An 18,654-nucleotide genomic window follows, 5' to 3' on the forward strand; every position below is an offset into this window, starting at 1 on the left:
AAAAAAAAAAAAAAGGCCAAGCGTGATGGCCTGTGCCTGTAGTCCCAGCTACTCAGAAGGCTGAGGTGGGAGGATGGCTTGAGTCCAGGTGTTGGAGGCTGCAGTGAGCCATGATCGCATCACTGCACTCCAGCCTGGGTGACAGAGTGAGACTCTGTCTCAAAAAACAAAACAAAACCAACACCATAACCAAATTTAAAACTATACTTTCTGCTTTCTGTTTATCTCTCTGCATATCTCCAGCAACAGATCTGTTTTTTCCTCTTCTATCTCAGCAAGCCTTGCTCCAGCCTTCATAGTGCAAAGAGCACGTTAGCATGGTTAGGCACAGCTGCCTGGGAACCACAGGTCCAATCTCCTGTGTCATGTGCTGTGCCAGGCTGTGGGCTGTAGCTGCTTGCCGCTCAACCTTGGTGACATGCTCTCCAGCAAGCAGAGGCTGAAAGCTGGTGTCGGGAAGGAGTGTGGCACTGTAGCTGGTAGCAACTCCCTGGGGGGTCTAGCAGGCTCCGGGTTAATGCTGGCAGTCCTCTCAAGCTGGGCACAACTTAGCCTGCATTGAGCCTGGGTGAGTGAATGCCTGCCACACCACTGGTGTCCAGAAGCCTTTACTGTATTTCCTTAATATTGGTGTAATCATGATGAGCCACTGCTTCTAGAAAACTCTGAACATTTTTGGCCTTTAGGGGAGCAAGTTTCTAATTTTAAGACTAAAGAAGGCCGGGCATGGTGGCTTGGCCGGGCGCAGTGGCTCATGCCTGTAATCCCAGCACTTTGGGAGGCTGAGGAGGGCAGATCACCTGAGTTTGGGAGTTTGAGACCAGCCTGGCCAACATGGAGAAACTCTGTCTCTACTAAAAATACAAAAATTAGCCAGGCATGGTGGTGGACTCCTGTAATCCCAGCTACTCAGGAAGCTGAGGCAAGAGAATCTCTTGAACCTGGGAGGCAGAGGTTGCAGTAAACCAAGATTGCACCATTGCACTCCAACCTGGGTGACAGAGCGAGACTCTGTCTCAAAAAAAAAAAAAAAAAAAAAGACTAAAGAAGAACGCCATTTACTACATTTCTCATTGAGCTGTGTATTGAGCATCTTCCAGTACTGTACCTGGGAGGGCTAAGTCCACGAGGTGCTCATGCTCACTCACCCTCCATTTGCACTTCTAGCTGCTGACCTCTGGAGTGAATTTTTCTGCAGAAATCCTTGGCTGCTCCCCATGTGTGCACCTGAAGAGTTATAGAAAGCCCTGTTCACGTTTCTTTCACACATGTCCTTTATGTCATGGGCAACCTGTGTTCATTGACATTTTATGATTTCTTTGTATCACGTGTGTATAATTTTCACTGTGCAAGAAACTTATATACGTAAAACATCTTCCAGTGTTAGGCCTGGTGCGATGGCTCATGCCTGTAATCCTAGCACTTTGGGAGACCAAGGCAAGTGGATCACCTGAGGTCAGGAGTTTGAGACCAGCCTGACCAATATGATGAAACCCCGTCTCTACTAAAAATACAAAAATCAGCCGGGCGTGGTGGCATGTGCCTGTAATCCTAGCTACTCAGGAGGCTGAGACAGGAGAATCGCTTGAACCTGGGAGGTGGAGGTTGCAATGAGCCAGGATCGCACCATTGCACTCCAGCCTGGGCGACAAGAGTGAAACTCCGTCTCAAAAAAAAAAAAAAAGAAAAAGAAAAAAACTTCCAGTGTTTTATTGGCTCCTGATTTGGACACTTAGTGGAGAGAGGCAGAAATACTGGTTTGTGTGATTTATACAGCTTTAATATTTAATGGCTTTACACAGACGAATGGGCCCTCTGGTTTAAGATGAAGCCAGAGGAGCAAAGCGTGTGCCGATTCTTGTCCATCTTCCTCTTTAGCTTGTGTGTCTGTGTGGATGTCTGTGGCAGGAGCACAGACATCAGGTACAAGTGAAAGAAACAAAATTCAGCCCCAAAGTGCGCTGACTTCTCTCTTCCCCTCCCCCTAGCGCATTTGAGTCCATTTAAGTTGACGCAACTATTAGCCACCTACTGTGCTGGCCCCTGGGGATGCAAAGATAATGACGTGGGTGAGCAAAGAGACAAGCAATGACAGCAAGGTGATTAGCACTGTGTTGGGGGATGCGCGGGTTGCCATGGGAACATGGAAGCGGTGGTACTCAGTTCCTGGATGGGGATGGGAATACTGGGGAAGCCTTCACAGTCTTGGCGGAGGGTTTTTCTGTTTTTGTTTTTTTGCTAAAAGATCTGTAGGCATTTGTCACACAAGGGAATGAGGAGCAAGTCATTCTAGGCAGGAGGAACTGTGTACATGAAGGTGCAGTGATGGGAAGCCATGGTATGCCTGAGAGGCATGTTGGCCTCCAGGGGGGATGTGTAGGATTTAGGAAAGACTCAGGCAGATGCTCAGGACCACATGGCGAAGGCCATGTATGCCTCGCTAATACGGACTATGTCCTGGAAGTGATGGAATCTACAGAAAGATTTGAGGCCGAGGAGTGACATGACATTTATCATCCAGAAATAACAGTTTGCTTAATAGAATAAACTTTCATTCATTCAGCAAATATTTTTGAGGCTGTATTACATGCCAGACACTGTTCTGGGACCCAGGGAAATAACAAATAAACAATACTGTGAACATTGCTTGCATTCAGGAGAACTTACGTTCTAACGATTGAAGGCAGTAAATAAAATAAAAGTTAATTATATGATTTATTGATTTATTTGTTTTTTCTTCATTTGAAGGTGGTAAGCGTTGTAAGAAAAAATAAGGCAAGGAGCATAGTCCTGGACCTGGGTGTGGAGAAGGCCCCATTTATCAATAGGTAGCTTTGTTATACTTAAATATAAAGAAAACTTGCTTTCATTTATATTTTTATGAATTTATTTTCAGTGTGCAGTTTGGGACTAAGCTTCTGGGTTACATTTGTCTCATTTATGCCAATTATTCTTGCTGTTTTATGCACTTTTCCACAGAGATAGTATTGAGAAAACCTGGATTGGCTGTGGAGCAGAATTAAAGCTCAGCTGTCAGCCTACTGGGGCACCTCCTCCCTCCAGGAAGGTGGAGGAATATGACACATCGGGGCTCCAGATGAGAGCTGTGTTCAGAGGAGGAAGTGGTTATTCCAGGTAGATGTGGCCATCCCTTCTCTCTTTAATGATGACAGAATGGGACAGAGCAGAGCTGGCCTCAGCAGGAGCATTCAGGCTGGAGTGAGGACCAGCGTGAGTTTTCCATGCTGGGGTTGGCGGCCCAGGGAGGCAGCTGCATTGTTCTCATCCTGTGCTTCCCAAGCTCGAGGCTCTGACACCATCCTGCTGTTCATCTGGCTGACTTGGGTCCAGCGATGGCATCAGTGAATGAGTCCGTGGGGCGGGGCCTGGGTGGTGTTTGAGGTTTGTCTGTTTGGGGAAGGGGTGGGGACAGAAGGGAGGCTGGGGTGAGGGGTGAGGGTGATTCACACCTGTGAGAGGGAGGCCACAATTCCCCGAGGGCAGGACGGTGGACCGCAGTGACCCTGTGGGAAGAGATCTGGGGACGGATAGCCCATGGCGGCAGGGTGCGCAGAGCTCCTGGGTGCTGAGCCATCAGGCCACACTGCACAGATGAAACCGGCTCTCAACAGGACATGCCCTCGGGGAAGAACTGAACAGAAAGACAGATTCATTAATTTTGGAAGGTAGGGGATTTTATCAGCCAGTGTTCCATTGAGTTTGATGGGTTTTAAGCCCCTGCTTCTGTTTGTTGATCACGTTATTTTGAAGTCTCCCGAGTCTACTAGAAATATTCTCTTTTTGGTTACTGGGGAGATAGACAAAGGAATTTAGGAAATCCTTAACTGGCACATAGTACTATAAAGAAGTTCTTTATGAAAGGCCTGAAATGGGCATGTTCAGTCAAAAAATATTTTGTCTTTGTAGAGCCTGGAATTCTGGCCTGGCATAGGTTGTCAGAAATAGGTAGTTTTTCCTAATAAAGCCGTAACTTTCAGGGCAGGTGAGAGGTTCCCATCTCTCTGCCCAGTAGCGGGGCTGGTTCTAGGTCAGCCTGGAGCTCAGCCTCCTGCTGAGAACCCAACAGCCCCACCCGTGCCTCCTCCTACTGCAGCCTGGCGTACAGGGGAGTGCACGCAATGGCTTGCCACCCACTTTGATCCCACCCTCGAGTGTGATCAGTTACAGGAGCCAAAAGCCATTCTTTTTTTTTTTTGAGACGGAGTCTCGCTCTGTCACCCAGGCTAGAGTGCAGTGGCGCGATCTCGGCTCACTGCAAGCTCCGCCTCCCGGGTTCACGCCATTCTCCTGCCTCAGCCTCTCCGAGTAGCTGGGACTACAGGCGCCCGCCACCACGCCCGGCTAATTTTTTGTATTTTTATTAGAGACGGGGTTTCACCGTGGTCTCGATCTCCTGACCTCGTGATCCTCCCACCTCGGCCTCCCAAAGTGCTGGGATTACAAGCGTGAGCCACCGCGCCCAGCCAAAGCCATTCTTTTAAGTACCAAGTCTCCATCTGGGAATGAAGAGACAGTTTAGTTCACCAGCAGACCTTCCTTGTTTGGGGTCTGGGACTTTCTCCTGCAGTAGAACATCCTGCCATCCATAAAAGAGGTATGAAGATGCCATCACAAAATTCTGGTGTGGGTTGGTTGAAGAATACAGGGAACATGGGTGTTTATGTAGCCCATGCCCTTTCAGGTCAGTGAGGTTTGAGATCTCAGAAGGAAGGCCGGGTGCAGTGGCTCACACCTGTAATCCTAGCACTTTGGGAGGCTGAAGCAGGTGGATCACGAAGTTAGCAGATTGAGACCATCCTGGCCAACGTGGTGAAACCAGTCTCTACTAAAATACAAAAAAAAATGAGCCAGGCGTGGTGGTGCACACCTGTAGTCCCAGCTACTTGGGAGGCTGAGACAGGGGAATCACTTGAACCCAGGAGGCGGAGATTGCAGTGAGCCGAGATTGCGCCACTGCACTCCATCCTGGCAACAGAGCAAGACTCCGTCTCAATAAATAAACAAACAAATAAATAAAGAAAAGAAAAGAAAAAAGATCTCAGAAGGAAGACGTTTTCAAATTTCATAAAGTTGGGAAGGATTCTAGGCAGATGCCATGAGAAGCTCAAGGCAAGAAAGTCAGGCAGTTTTTACCCAAGTGGGAAAAAAATAGCAAGCTGTGACCCACCTGAGGGCAAGGCTGGGGGCAGCTGGGCAGCCATACCTGGGCTGGTGGAGTCTTGACTTATCCCTGGCTCTGAGCTGGTCACACATATTAAGAAATAAGACAGGTGGAGAACACAGCACTCACACCCAGTTCTCAGGGTGCCGGAGGCTGGAAGGGAAGGAGCTGGCTGTTTCCTGAATCAACAGTCCAGGGCTTCAGCCAGACAATGGATTTTCTCTCCAAAACACACAGTGTTGTGCTGAGAGAGAACATTGTGATTTAGGAGCACAGCCAGATGACTGGGTAGGGACAGATGGAAAAAGCCTAGCTATTTATGACCTTGAGGACAGGAGAGAACGATTCCATAATTGAAGACCACAGGTAACTAAAAAAACCATGTGGCCAATAACTTTAACTAACTCTGCCTTTAAAAATCTTTCACAATTTGCTAATAATATATTATTTCCTTCTTTTATCTCCTTCCTGCCTCATTTTCCATGTATTTATTTCTAGTAAGGATATTTACTCAGCTAGAGAAAATTTTCTTCACCCAAAGGGACACCCATAGTTAACTGTGGTTCCTATAAGAACCTCTCCACAGCCTTTTACATCTATTCATTGATTTCTTTAATAATATTGATTGATTGCTTACAGTAATAATACTGATTGATCGCTGGCCATGTACCACACTCTGGGGACTCATTAGTAAGACCAGGCAGACATAAATCCCTGCCCTCATGTAGTTTATGCTCTAATGGAGAAAAGAAGACAAGAAACATTATGTGTATATTTGACTATCATGTTAGATGGAAATATGAGTAGGAGAGAAGAGTGAAGCAGGAAAGGAGGTAGGAGGAGCCGGGAGTCTGGGAGGTGAGATGGGGAGTGGAGTGAGGAAGGCCACGGCGATGGTGACGTTTGCACGAAGGCTTGATGAAAGTGAAGGAGTTGGCTGAGCAGGGGTCTCAGGAAAGCTGTGGGCAGAGGAGCAGCAGGTATGGATGAGTTCTGTGTGCAGGGAGCAGCGAGGAGGCCAGGCACCCAGAGCCAACCTCGGGAGGGCGAGGGGAGGCTGGAGAGCTGGTGGGGGCCACATCAGGGAGGGTCATGTCAAGTTCATTATAAGGACTTGGGGGTTTCACTCTGAGTAAAATGAAAGCTGTTGGAGAGACCTGATCTGACTTCTATCTCGGCAGGAACATCCTGACTGCTGTCTTCTGAGTAAACCGTGGTGGAAGGACAGGGGAGGAGCTGGGAGATCACCATGGGGAGGGGAGATTGTACCTTGGAGGAGGGTGACTGTAGTGAGGTGGTGGGAAAGGGTCCATTTCCAGTGTGTTTTGGAGGTGGAGCCAACAGAGTGTGTGGATGGGTTAGGATGTAAGAGAAAGGAAGGGGTTATGGATGACTGCAGTGGCATCTCTATCCCCAGTGCAGTTTCTGAGATAGGGAAGGCTACTGGGGGAGTGACTTTGGGTGTGAAGATGAGATATTTGGCCTTGGACATAGTAAGCTGAGATGTCTATTATACATTCCACAAGGAGATGTTGAACAAGTGACTGGAGGAGTCTGGGGTCTAGGGCAAGGTGGAAAGGTCAGGGATAAATGTGGGAGTTGTTAGTGTGAGACAGTGACTGCTAGAGATGGCAAAGGAATGGTGGAATGGAGCCAAGGGTGAGCTGGGGCACTCCAAGGTTAAGAGGTCAGGGAGTGGAGGAGGAGCTGAGAGGTGTGGAGAGGAGTGTAGTGCCGCGTGCGTCAGGACATGGGAAAGGATGCGGTTCCCTGTGGGAGGGAGCAGAGGTATCAACTGGGGTCTGGTGAGATGAGGCCGAGTTAACCACATGGGGGTCTCTGGGGACCTGACCAGGTGGTGTTGGTGCAGTGTTGGGGCCCAAAGCCTGATTCAGATTTGTTTAGGGGAGAATCAGAAATTAGACACAGTGAGTACAGAAAAGTTGTTTGCAGCATTAAACTGTGGGAGCAGAGAAATGGGCCATGGGGCCCAGAGCATCTTTTTATAAGACCAGAAGTTAGAGCACGTTGGCTTCTTGTGGGAATGGCCCTGTGGAGCTGTTGTTGATATAATCAGTGTGTGTCAAAATGTCCAGAATTCAGGAATCCATTTTTAAAGTTACCTGTCATTTGAATATTCATTGGAATAATTCAGAGCAGGTGACAGAAGTACCAAAGAACTAATGTGGGATTTTATTCTTCAAAATCCCTGTCTTAAAAATTTATAGAATCACTGATCATAAGAATCAAAAGGACTTTTAGAACATAAGACTTTTAGATGTGAGAATGCAAAGAGGCTTTCAGGCCTTTCAGCCAGGGGATGCCCTTGTCCAGTGAACCCTCCAAGGGAAGCCTCCCCTGCGTGCAGACCCGAGCCAGCGCTCAGGGTTCCTGACCCAGCTCCCGCTTCTGCCGCAGATAGCAAGGCCACACAGGGAGCACCGAAGTTGTTCAGAGGAAAAATGAAAAGCTGCTGGTTTAGTCCAGGCACCTCATCTTATCATAGGAATATAGAGATGAGTTGCCTGAGGATACACAGAATATTGAGTGTAAGAGCTGGAGGGAGGCCGGGATCCTGGGTCCTGGGTCTCGGGGCGGTGGACTGTCCACTTCTCCTTTGCTGCCTGTGGCCATGCTCCTTGCCCAGGCAGTGACAGGCTCTTGGTGGGTGGATGCATGAATGAATGAGGGACTGACCAGAGGGAAAAAGCCTCCCGGCCCAGCCTTCGCCACACCTGAGGATAAATGCCACCACGCACTCTTGTGCTTCCCATTTTGGGGCCCAGGTTTCTGTTGTCAACACCTGTGCATCTGCCTCTGTTGATCCTGCTAGGTGGATATGGTCCTCATCACCCACAGACCTCCAATACGCATGGAAAGCACATCTGTCAGTGGGCGACGTGGAGCTCCTGTTGGGCTTCATGATTGATGCTGCTTTCTCTGCAGAGCAAAATCACGAGAAGGTTACGCGAGGTTAGTCCTGATGAAGGTGTATTAAAAGCTCGGCACAGTTGAGTTTCCATCACATTCACTAAGTTTATTTAAACCCTGCAGATTGAGAGCCGTGAATGGGCCCCAGCAAGGCATACAAGGCTCTTCACAATGGGATGCCTTGGCCCCCAAAGTCTACCTACCACGTTGCAGACAGCGAGATCCTGGAACAAGCAAGTTAGGGCCCCCAGAGGTGCCTTTCTGTGTCTTGATCAGGGTGCTGGTTACTTGAGTGTTTTTCAGTCTGCATAGACTCATTGAGCTGGACTTTCTGACACACACAGACATGCATACATACACACATGATGTATTTCAATCAAATATTTTTTTTTTTTTAATGAAGTATATTTGTCTTTGAACTCAAAATCCTTTAATGCCTCTGGTCTCACACAAAGTAAAAGCCACAGGTTGTCCAGAGGCCTGCAGGCTCCCTAGGCCCTCCAGCCCCCTCGCTGACCTCACCTTCTCTGCTGCCCTCCAGGATGTGTCCGTGCTGAGCAGGACCCCTGCCACTCCACGCTGATGGAGGAGCTCAGTACACATTTCTCGAAAGGAAAGGAAATGTGTCTGAAATAGCATTGATCCTCATGAAGAAGGACTCATGTGTCAGGATTTCTGTTTAGATGATGCCGTAGGGAATTAGGTACTTTATTAGTGCCTTTAAAATTATGAATTTTAATGGCTTTAGAGTTCTATAGACATTTGGTTTTCAGAGATTTTCCCTGTTAAAATAGGATTTTTATTGTCCCTGATTATAAAATCATATGTAAAATCCACAAGAAACTTGAAAGTTATCAAAGTGACCCCAGCATCCCCAGAGAAAGCCACTGTTGATATATGGGTGACATCGTTTCAAACTCTTCTCCCATGTGCATTGCACTTATTGATATTTCTGTTCTTCCAAGAGTTTGAAAGGGGGTTCTTACCTACTTTCGGTACTGTTCTATGTAAGAAGTGAGGAGGAATGCCTCCTCGCATCTTACAGACAGAAAACCACAAAAGCAAATTCATTCATTCATTGGTTATAAACATAGACGAGAATTACTGTTATCCACCGTTTCAAGCCCTGAAGGACTTTTATGACTTTAAAATGCCGGGTGGTGTTTTGATGGGAAGTTGGGTGATTTGTTCAAGCTGCTCTAAAGGGTAATTGTAGGTCTGCAAGTCCAAAGCCTGAGAGTACTTTGGACTTTTAAGAGCACGTTGTTGCATGTTTCACTTATGGTTCTCATAGAATTTGAGACCCATTAAAATAATCTTTTCAGCACCATAATGGGAGCGATAAGCCATATCATAAAATGGATTGAGTTTTTAAACATTTTTTATTACTCTCTTTGATGGGAGGCTCTTCTCTGGTAATCTTATTACTTGGGCAAATTTCCTTTTATCATGTCATATTCATCTTTCTGAAGGACAACTATGGTTTCAGCAGCACCACTTAAGATAGGACTTTTATTAAATGCTTTGGGGGTAACTTAATTCATTACACAGAATATAAACCTTCAAATTAAATTCCGCTTTGTTCCAAGTTTATGAGCGGGAGCGTCAGCCCGTCTTTGAGTGAGGTCAGAGCGTCACTGGTGAGGCCAGTGCCTTTACGCCGAGTTCGGCTGGGCGTGGAGCTGGCCTGTGACACCAGGTGAGGCACGAGCACTGCTGCATTCTCCTCCCTCAGGTTCCCAGAGGGATTCCCATTGATAACACGCCAGTGCAGTGTCGCAGCTTACTCAACATGTGCACCTTGCACTGCAGGTTTCCCCAGGGGAGTGAGTGCATGCATCATCCCCACGGCATTCCCATGCTGTCAATTCCCATGCTGTCAAAAGCTGACGTTTAAGAAGAATCGCCCTAAGGATCGACTTTTCATTTCTGAAAACTCTCAAAGCTTTATCTTCATAATTAGCTAAAGCACTACTTTCTGGATGCTATATTTTGGCAACTTTGTGGAAACCACTTTATGGGATCGAATATTTCAACCTCCCTGAAGGCTGATGTAGGAAATTACAAGATGGGGAGTTCTCTTCCCTTTTTGATACAATTGGTGTCTAGGATAGCCTCCTCCTTGCTGAGCAGCACCCTTTAATAAAAAGAGTGACAGATCCTGTTAAGTTCTAGAAGCAGGAGAATGGCTGTTTCTGGTTGATTGGAATGCCTACCCAAGGGCCGGTGAGGTCCCATGACCATGCCTTTGGTTTCCTCTTGGCTGTGGTGGCTTGTTTGGTTGGAATTCGGTTTAGAGATGAGTTCTTTTCAGTCAGTTTTCCTCTCCTCTTTCCTCTGCATTTCCTGATTTATGTTTTGTGTTTTACTCATTATTTTCCATCTTCACTGAATTTTACTTTTATTTATTTATTTAAGAGACAGGGTCTGGCTCTGTTGCCCAGGCTGGAGTGCAGTGGCGCAATCTCGGCTCACTGCAGCCTCGAACTCCTAGGCTCAAGCCATCCTCTCACCTCAGCCTCCCAAGTAGCTGAGACTATAGGCACATGCCACCAAGCTCAGCTAATTTTTAAATTTTTTTGTAGAGATGGGGTCTCACCATGTTGACCAAGCTGATCTTGAACTCCTGGCCTCAAGCTATCCTCCTGTCTGGGTTGCCCAAAATTCTGGGATTGCAGGTGTGAACCACTATGCCCAGCCTGAATTTTCCTTTTATTATAGGATACCTTACACCTTGCAGGGGAATGGGCAGTGAGTATATAAATTAATAAAAAATTGTTGTCACCTCTGTACTAGGAAATGTAAACTTACATTGTTTATGGTAATTTATGCTAATCTTAGAACCCATTAATTCTTGGCTTACGTGTCACTGGCAGCTAGATTTGACCTCTTTGCTATTTACAATGTAAGTACATGGAAAAGGCACCCGTACAGAGAGCAGGTTCTAGACTTTAATGTCAGAAATGATGGAGCCAGAATCACTCTCCATTTTCAGGTTTGTGAATGATAGAAGTGTGAACTAAATGAGTCAGTGTTGCTATATGAATTTTAACAGAAATAACTAATGTAGACTACTTTGCCAATTCACAAAAAAGGCTGATTTTACAGCTGAGATGTAATGCTGTATATAGGTCCTTATTTTGTGACTGAGATCGTATCTGTGAAAACTAAGGCTTTAAAGGAGTGTAGGGGAAATTGAAAACAACTTTTTGTTGCCTGTTAACTAGTAGAATGTTGACTCTACCAAGCAGATTAAATTTAGTCTCTGTGAGGCTTGATTTGTCCTGCTTAAGATTGAGCATTTATCATTGAATCCTGACGGAGTTTAGGTTTACATTATTCAAATTTGTTAAGCTACTGGTCCTTAAAATTTTTTTTAACATAGCCTTTTTGTATATAAGTTTGGAATTCACAGAAAACCTTAAGATATTCCATTTTCCCCCTAGTTTTAGGGCTCCTAAAATTCCCTGTTTTTTCAAAGGTTACAAAATACTAGGACATTCCCTTTCTCTGAATCATTCTTTTCCTTTCTCCTCTCGCACATGGTATAACCCAACTGGCTGATGTTAGTTTATACACAACTAGAATGACCTTCAGGACAAAAAAGGGTTTCCTCTCAATCCGATGGAAATCTCGGGTTTTATGTTCCACTACAGGTAATTTGTTCTCCAGCTTCAGGTAAGTCAGGGATTATCCCTGGCCTGCTTCCTCACCTGGGAGGTGAGGGTGGATCAGTGTGTCTAGGTCCCTCTCAGCATTAAGATTTGATGACTCTTGGATAACTCCACAACACAGAAAACCCCATCAGAAGCTTTATGTAGAAATGCAGAGAAGCTGAATACCCTAAATGTGGAGAAGATTGTATTATTACCAGAAGGGTGTACAGCGATTCTAAAGTCTGTTGTTGATTCTGGAAGTTGTTTCTCGTAAGTTTTTTTTTTTTTTTTTAATAAGAAATCAAATAGGAAATTTTGGCAAAGAGGAATGCCACTTTCTTCACTTAGAAGGTCCTGACTTTTTTTTAAGGAGTGATTTAAATCTTATAGGTTATAATACGTCTATAGCTCCTGGAGGAGACACTGGCTCCTGAGCAGCTCATTCTGTATTCCAGTCCAGTATTATTATACATCTGAGGTCGCCATGAATTTGTCACCAAAATATTTCTAATGTTTAACAATCCATGATTTCCCTCAACTTCTAGCTTGGCAGAAATACTCAACAAGTTCCACAAAGAATAGACAACATATTTTTAAAAATTTTCCGTTGTCTTTCTCTGACTTGAGTTTTACTTCATGGAGGACCCTCTCTGGTTCTAGTCTGTCAAAGTGCAGTTTAGGGGTCAAAACTACATTGGTTCCAAAGTTTCCCAAATAGCCCATTGACAGAACAGAGCTCTAGCGACTGGGCCCTATAGTCAGCAATTATCCAAATACCTCCTTATTTTAAGAGATTGTATTTTAGTTTTCTTCTTTGTAAATTAGCAAATACCAAATAAACATTCCGATAAAATACCATTAACTAAAGAGGAGGCTTGCTGTAAGTGAGCTACCTCTTCTCAGTAGACAGTGGTTCTCCATCTGCGCTGCCCATTGGAGCCATGCCAGAGGGCGCCAGAAACCCACGCTGTCTGACTACACCTCAGGCCAGTGAGAGCAGGACCTGGCTGGGACTCTGACCCCAGCAGTGCTGAAAGATGTCCAGGTGAAAGATGCAGTAAGATGAGGGCCTTTCTCATAGGGTTATCAGTTTGTTTGAAATATCACAATAATCTCGTGATTAGAGGACCTGAATGCACTGGGCTTTTGGGTGGCACAGTGTGCTGGGGACAGCCTGTCTGGAGTTGGGATGGAGGTGGAAGCCTGCCTCTGTCAACACCAGTTTTGTTAACTTGGACAGATATTTACTGTGCTCTGCAGTTCTCATTCCACCTTTAGCATTAATTCTTAGCACTTAATCACACTATAGCAATTTTCTAGTATTTTCTATATCACATCAAGAAGCCAATAAATTAAAATTCTCAGTCTGGTCATTCTGATTCCAGTGGCCATGTGATGGAAAGACCTTACTCTGATATTGGGCTAATGACTTACTGCTGAGATTTAGATTTTATAAATTTGATTTTTTTTATTTTTTATTTTTTAGAGACTTGGTCTTGCTCTGTCACCCGGGCTTGGGAGCAGTAGCATGATCATAGCTCACTGCAGCCTTGAACTTCTGGGCACAAGCGATCCTCTTGCCTTAGCTTCCTGAGTAGCTGGGAGTACAGGAGTGTGCCACTGCACTTGGCTAATTTTTAAACTTTTTTGTAGAGACAGGGTCTCGCTTTGTTGCCCAGGCTGCTCTAGAACTCCTAGACTCAAATGATCCTCCTGCCTCTGCCTCCCAAGTGTGGAGAGTACAGGTATGAGTCACTGTACCCAGCTGAATTTGAAATTTAATAGGTTGATGTTATTTCCGTTATCTAAGAAGTAAGAGCCAAGCACATTAGTAGCACAAGCCTTGTTAGTGTTTCCTGAGTAAGGTTGAGCCTACTTAAGACAACAAGCGATTTGGGGAACTTTGTTAGGCATGGGGCCATGCCCATTACAAGTGAGTCTCTCACATTCCTCAAAGTGGATTTGGAAACTGAGGCAGTGCTGTGAGATGAAGCAAAATGGAATAAAATGGGAAGAATAATAGCTGCTCTAATTATTTCACAGGGTTCTTATGAGGCTCAGATCGAATTATTCATTTATTCAACAAATGTGTGATTCACCGAGTGCCTGTCACAGGCTGGGTGCACTCTAGAATATGAAGGAGATAAAGAAGGGAAATGTTTGGCCTTGGAAGGAGCGGCAAATTAGTCACTGCTCACATTTTTAAAATAGTTCATATCATAAGCTGTTTGAAGAGGGCTAGTTCATTCACTTCCGAGTTTCCACGTCTCAGTACCTAGCACAGAACATAGAAGCGGCTAATATATTGGTTATATGAACGAATGAATGAGTCACAGAATTCATTTCCTTGCAAGCATGTCGTATCTCCCCCCAACAAGTTAAAATGAGTAAAGCGTGGATGTGGTTTCATTTCTTGGGTAGTTTAATGTTCCACACCAACTTGAGTATGGTAGTCTAACCTCAGATCCTTTCAAACCACAGCGATGGTGAACTTTTTAGTTAAGAGTTTGATTCAATTCAGATTAGTATTCCTTTTTCCCAATCACCGTTTTAGCAACACAGGGAGTACCTGTTTTTGGTTAATGTGCTTTTCATGTTTGGTATAAATCCATAGTCCAATATTTCTTTTGGAAAGGAAGATAATTTTTTCCCTTGACATCCCTTTTTTCCATTAAGTTAAAAAAATGTTACTTCGTAAATGTGATTTCAAACAGCTGGGTTTTAATCTTTCCACCTTATGGAAAGAGAGCGTTTGGCTCCAGCAGCACCCCCACCACGTGGCCCGGCCTCACTCTGCACACAGATTTTCTAACCTGGATGGCGCTGCTAGCGAGGTGCTCGTGGGTGTGCATTTGGGCTGTGTTCACATGTTATTCTAAACTAGGTCAGCAGCTCGGCTGGTTTCTTTTTCTATACTCTTTTAGGAGAATGTGAACAAATGGAGGATTATAATACCCTTTTTATACAGGTTCACAAAAATACTTTGAGGACTCTTAAGTTGTGTTTCTTTACAACAGGTAAAGGTTATTATCTTGCGGGCCACAGTTCGCCGCTGAGAGGCAGGCTGGGCTGGGGTAGCCCCACACATGGTTAGCATCGCTGGAAGAGGCCTTGGTGTGCCGATGACCAGCCTTTTATTTGAATGATGGAAAATTCGAATTGAAAGGACCTTGGACTTGATCCAGGTCTGCCACCCTTATTCCAGACAGACAGAACCAAGGCCCGGAAAAAGGAAGAGGCTGTGACAGTCAGCGGCAGTGAGGAAACCCGGGACTCCTCCCGAGACTCTGTCTTCCCGCTGTCTACTGAGTGGGCCGTGCCGTGTGAATCCTGCCAGCTTCTGTGGTCTCCTAGGGCCAAGCCCACACTCAGAATGCAGGATGACAGTCACTGTAAGATGTCATGGACCTTTCTGTGCTCAAGTGTGTATATAATTTTGTAACTTCCTTTATTCTTCATTGCTTAAATGGATAGTAATGTGTTAAGTGTGCAAATTTATTTTAAAGTCCTACAAAACTGAATTCCGTTTTCAAATATTGATTCGTACAGATTTTAGGGAGCCTGTGTTCAGTGTGGCCTATAGGGATTTGGATATGGGACCTGCCCTATTTTTATAGTTCACCAACATGGCCCTTTAGCAGAAAGCACACATGATTTTCCCATGTTTTACATTGTAAATTCACTGCTACCCATGCCTGGTATTATGCCTGATTTTTCTTAGGCATGAGATGAATGAACGTCAGAGTAGTGAAATATGTTGTCCAGATTCTCACCACAACAGTGGCAAGTGGGAAATCAAATGTCTGAGTGTCCTTTTGTTAAGCCAGCGCTCCTGAGTTCTGACGGCCCCTGCCACGGCTGGCTGCATGGGCTCCCCCATTCTCGGAGGTGTGGAGAACTGCCAAGGATGTTTTCAAACCGAATAATAGAGCCCCACAGCTATGACTTTTGCAGAGCAGGTCGTGGAAAGAAAGAGAGCACCTGTGCTACTGTGTGGGCAGTGCCGTAGGGTGAGGCGTGCATGGCAGGCCTCGGCGCCCCTGTGGAGTGCAGGAGGGCACCATCCTGTGTGTTTCATACAAGGAAGGTCCTTACCCAGATGGCCCTTCTCTGAGTTTAGTGTCCTGGGCTCTCCAGATAGTCTGAGCTCCCAAACAATCATGGCATGCAAATGGGGGAAAGAAAAACCAACGACAGTCACAGCTTAAGAGCACCAAGCTTGCATTGACTGCTCCATGCTTTATATTGTACTTTTTCAGAGTGCAAATTCACCTGCACCAGCGGTAAATGCTTGTATCTTGGTTCGCTGGTCTGTAACCAACAGAACGACTGTGGGGACAACAGTGACGAAGAGAACTGTCTCCTGGTGACCGAGCACCCGCCTCCGGGCATCTTCAACTGTAAGTCTCTCCTCTCACCTGGGTGGCACTGTCTGATGTGGTTCTGAAATGGTTAGGAGGTGGGGTCACTGGGACATGGGAAGGAGATTGTTTTCTGGTTAAGGAAAGAGATTTGCATTTTCACAAAGGAAATGTTTTCTTCTTTTAGGATAGAGGGACAGCATGTTTAAAAGTCGGAAATTTGTTCTGTTCTCTAAAGTGGTCAGCGGAGCTGTGTTTTGAAATAGGCTTTTGCCATTTATCTGAGCAATGCCTGGATTCCAAGAAATCATGTATTGATTTAGTATTCTTCATACCAACGTTATTACTTCAGAAGTAATTTTAAATAAGCAAAGAAAGATATGTGGAAGGTCCGTAATTAATCATGCAACTGAAATATGAAAGTAGAAAATTTACATGGGATCCTTAAAGGTTCTGATCATGTGTTTTTCTATTAGACACTGGATGGAAACAGCTTGAGTGAGGTTTTGACATGTGTGAATCCCCAAGGCTGAGGCTTTGAGCATTTCTTGAATTTGAAGAAGTGGAGTCAGAGTTTGAAGTTCGTTGGTTTTTGATCTCATGGTTTTTGTGACAAGGGAAGAGAAAGAAGGCAGCTTTGAAAGCCCGCTGAACTTCTCTTAGGAAAAGTGGCTTACTGTTTTCTGTGTTTCTCTGGGCTAAGTGAAGGGGGTTGAGGGTGAAGATCTTTTTGCAGTTGCACACCTTGGGAAGAGCGTTGGCCGGGCCAACCCTCCTCACACAGCCTTCTTACTGAGATCATTTTATGATGCATTCAGCTTCTCTCCCCAGTTTTACTGACATTATTTTGAGGAGTTATATTTGAGACAGATTTTAAAATTTTTGTTATGGAAATTAGACTACATAAATACCAGTGCTGCAAATGTGAAAATGGGAGGGGATTTAAAAAAAGAAACTATTTTCTGTATTCCTACTGTATTTTTATATGGGGGGCAAGTTACGTATGTCCCCAATATAAAAATGACTGTGCTCTAGCAAATTTTAAGCCTGCTATTTATGCTTGCTAAATTCAAGAGTCTTATAGTACAAATAGTTTTTCTCAAGTTTTTCTATTGTATTTCCATGTGCATTTTCTCCTACCGAGCGCTCTTTGAGTCCCATCTCTATACTTTGCAAAGACAGTTCTTGGAAGTTCGGGCTGGGCGCGTGCTTGCTTGGCATTGGGTCCGTGTTTTGTGCGGTAGTCTCTGTGTAATACAGCTTGCCTCTCACCTGGAGTCATCTGGCCCGCAGGCCCCTGCTCCCCCCAGGCCCAGGATGGCCCGGAGGCACTCGCTCTGGGTGTCCTACTTAGTGCATGGAACCAGGGCTGAGTGCAGGGAGAGGGAGGAAGGCTGCAGGTCAGGACGAGGCACTGGGAGCTGGGTGAGCACCTCCCTGAGGACGAGTAGGCAGCAGGCCAGAGGGCCGGGAGCCCTGAGGAACCCTGCTTGTCGGCCTTTCCACATGGATGGAACAATGTTGTTTTCATCTCCTGAGCCTCAGTGCCCTCATCTGCACAATGGGGACATAAGAATGGTTATTGGAGCATCACACAGGACAGTCCACAGACAGCACTTAGAGCAGCATAGTCCAGGCGCTAAGTACTCAAGATTACCTCAACCCAGGCTGGGGGTCTTAGAAGGAGGTGAGTAAAAGCAGCATCTTACTCTGTTTTCTCTGGACTTGACTAACAGCAGACACACCATGGTAAGCTGTGTGGAGAATATCAGGACCTTGTGTGCTGCCTTGACTGGGTTCAGAGTTCTGGAGCCCTGGCCTCTGCTCTGGGGCGCTCCACAGGCTTCTTCTGGTCTGCGGGCTCCTCCTTTACTTCAGGGCCCTTTTGCCAAGGGCTTCCCTGTTTTCAACCCTCCTTCCTACCCTTCCCTCCTCCCTCCCTCCCTTTCTTGTCAGTATTCTTTCCGGTTTTTAAGGCCTATCTCCAGATCACTTTTCCACTCATTTTTAAAATGCGAGCACTTTAATTCTGCCTAGAAGCCGAGGGAGCAGTTACATCCATCAGTGGCCCAACTTTGTCCTAACAGAGGAGTCTTACGATCCTGTTGGCAAACTCTTGGCCCCCTACTGTTCAGATATGACTAGAACTTTTGTCTTTGTAGCTAAAATGGGATATTATTTACAATCTACTCTCTTCTAAGAAGACTGGAGAGCCAGGAGATGGAATGACAAAGGGCAGGACTGTGGCTGTGGCTTCAGATTGATCTGGGTTCAAGGTTCGGCCTAGGGGAGTGACAACTCCTTTCAGCTCGGTTTCTCTCCCTGTGGAACAGGCACACTTCCTGCCGTGTAAGCATCTAAAGGAAAGAATGTCCATGGAAAACGCAGTCTACGTCACCGTGTTGCAGTTGCCATCTCCACTCCCCACGTGGCCCTTCCTGGGGAGTGCGCTGCTATGACTTTGTATGGTCCATCTGTAATGTCAGAGCCATTCCGTACACGGAGCAGGAATTCACAGGTGTCC

At 45.7% G+C, this 18,654-nt stretch overlaps 1 protein-coding gene across 6 annotated transcripts in view; it reads left to right on the forward strand.

Moving 5' to 3' along the window:
- Positions 1–18,654, forward strand: part of LDLRAD4 (low density lipoprotein receptor class A domain containing 4) — a 438,552-nt gene that overhangs the window by 207,135 nt on the left and 212,763 nt on the right. For 3 of the 6 annotated variants that reach the window (XM_058438680.1, XM_058438675.1, XM_058438681.1), the window contains exon 4: positions 16,029–16,169. The exons of 2 other annotated variants lie outside the window; for them this stretch is intronic. In XM_058438680.1, the coding sequence (XP_058294663.1) occupies positions 16,029–16,169 (141 nt within the window). Of the gene's footprint in view, positions 1–14,974; positions 15,192–16,028; positions 16,170–18,654 lie in introns of those variants that run through there. One more of the 6 variants, XM_032152879.2, reaches the window with a different exon arrangement.

The sequence above is a fragment of the Hylobates moloch genome, unplaced genomic scaffold (assembly GCF_009828535.3).
Source record: "Hylobates moloch isolate HMO894 unplaced genomic scaffold, HMol_V3 SCAFFOLD_5, whole genome shotgun sequence".
NCBI lineage: Eukaryota > Metazoa > Chordata > Mammalia > Primates > Hylobatidae > Hylobates > Hylobates moloch.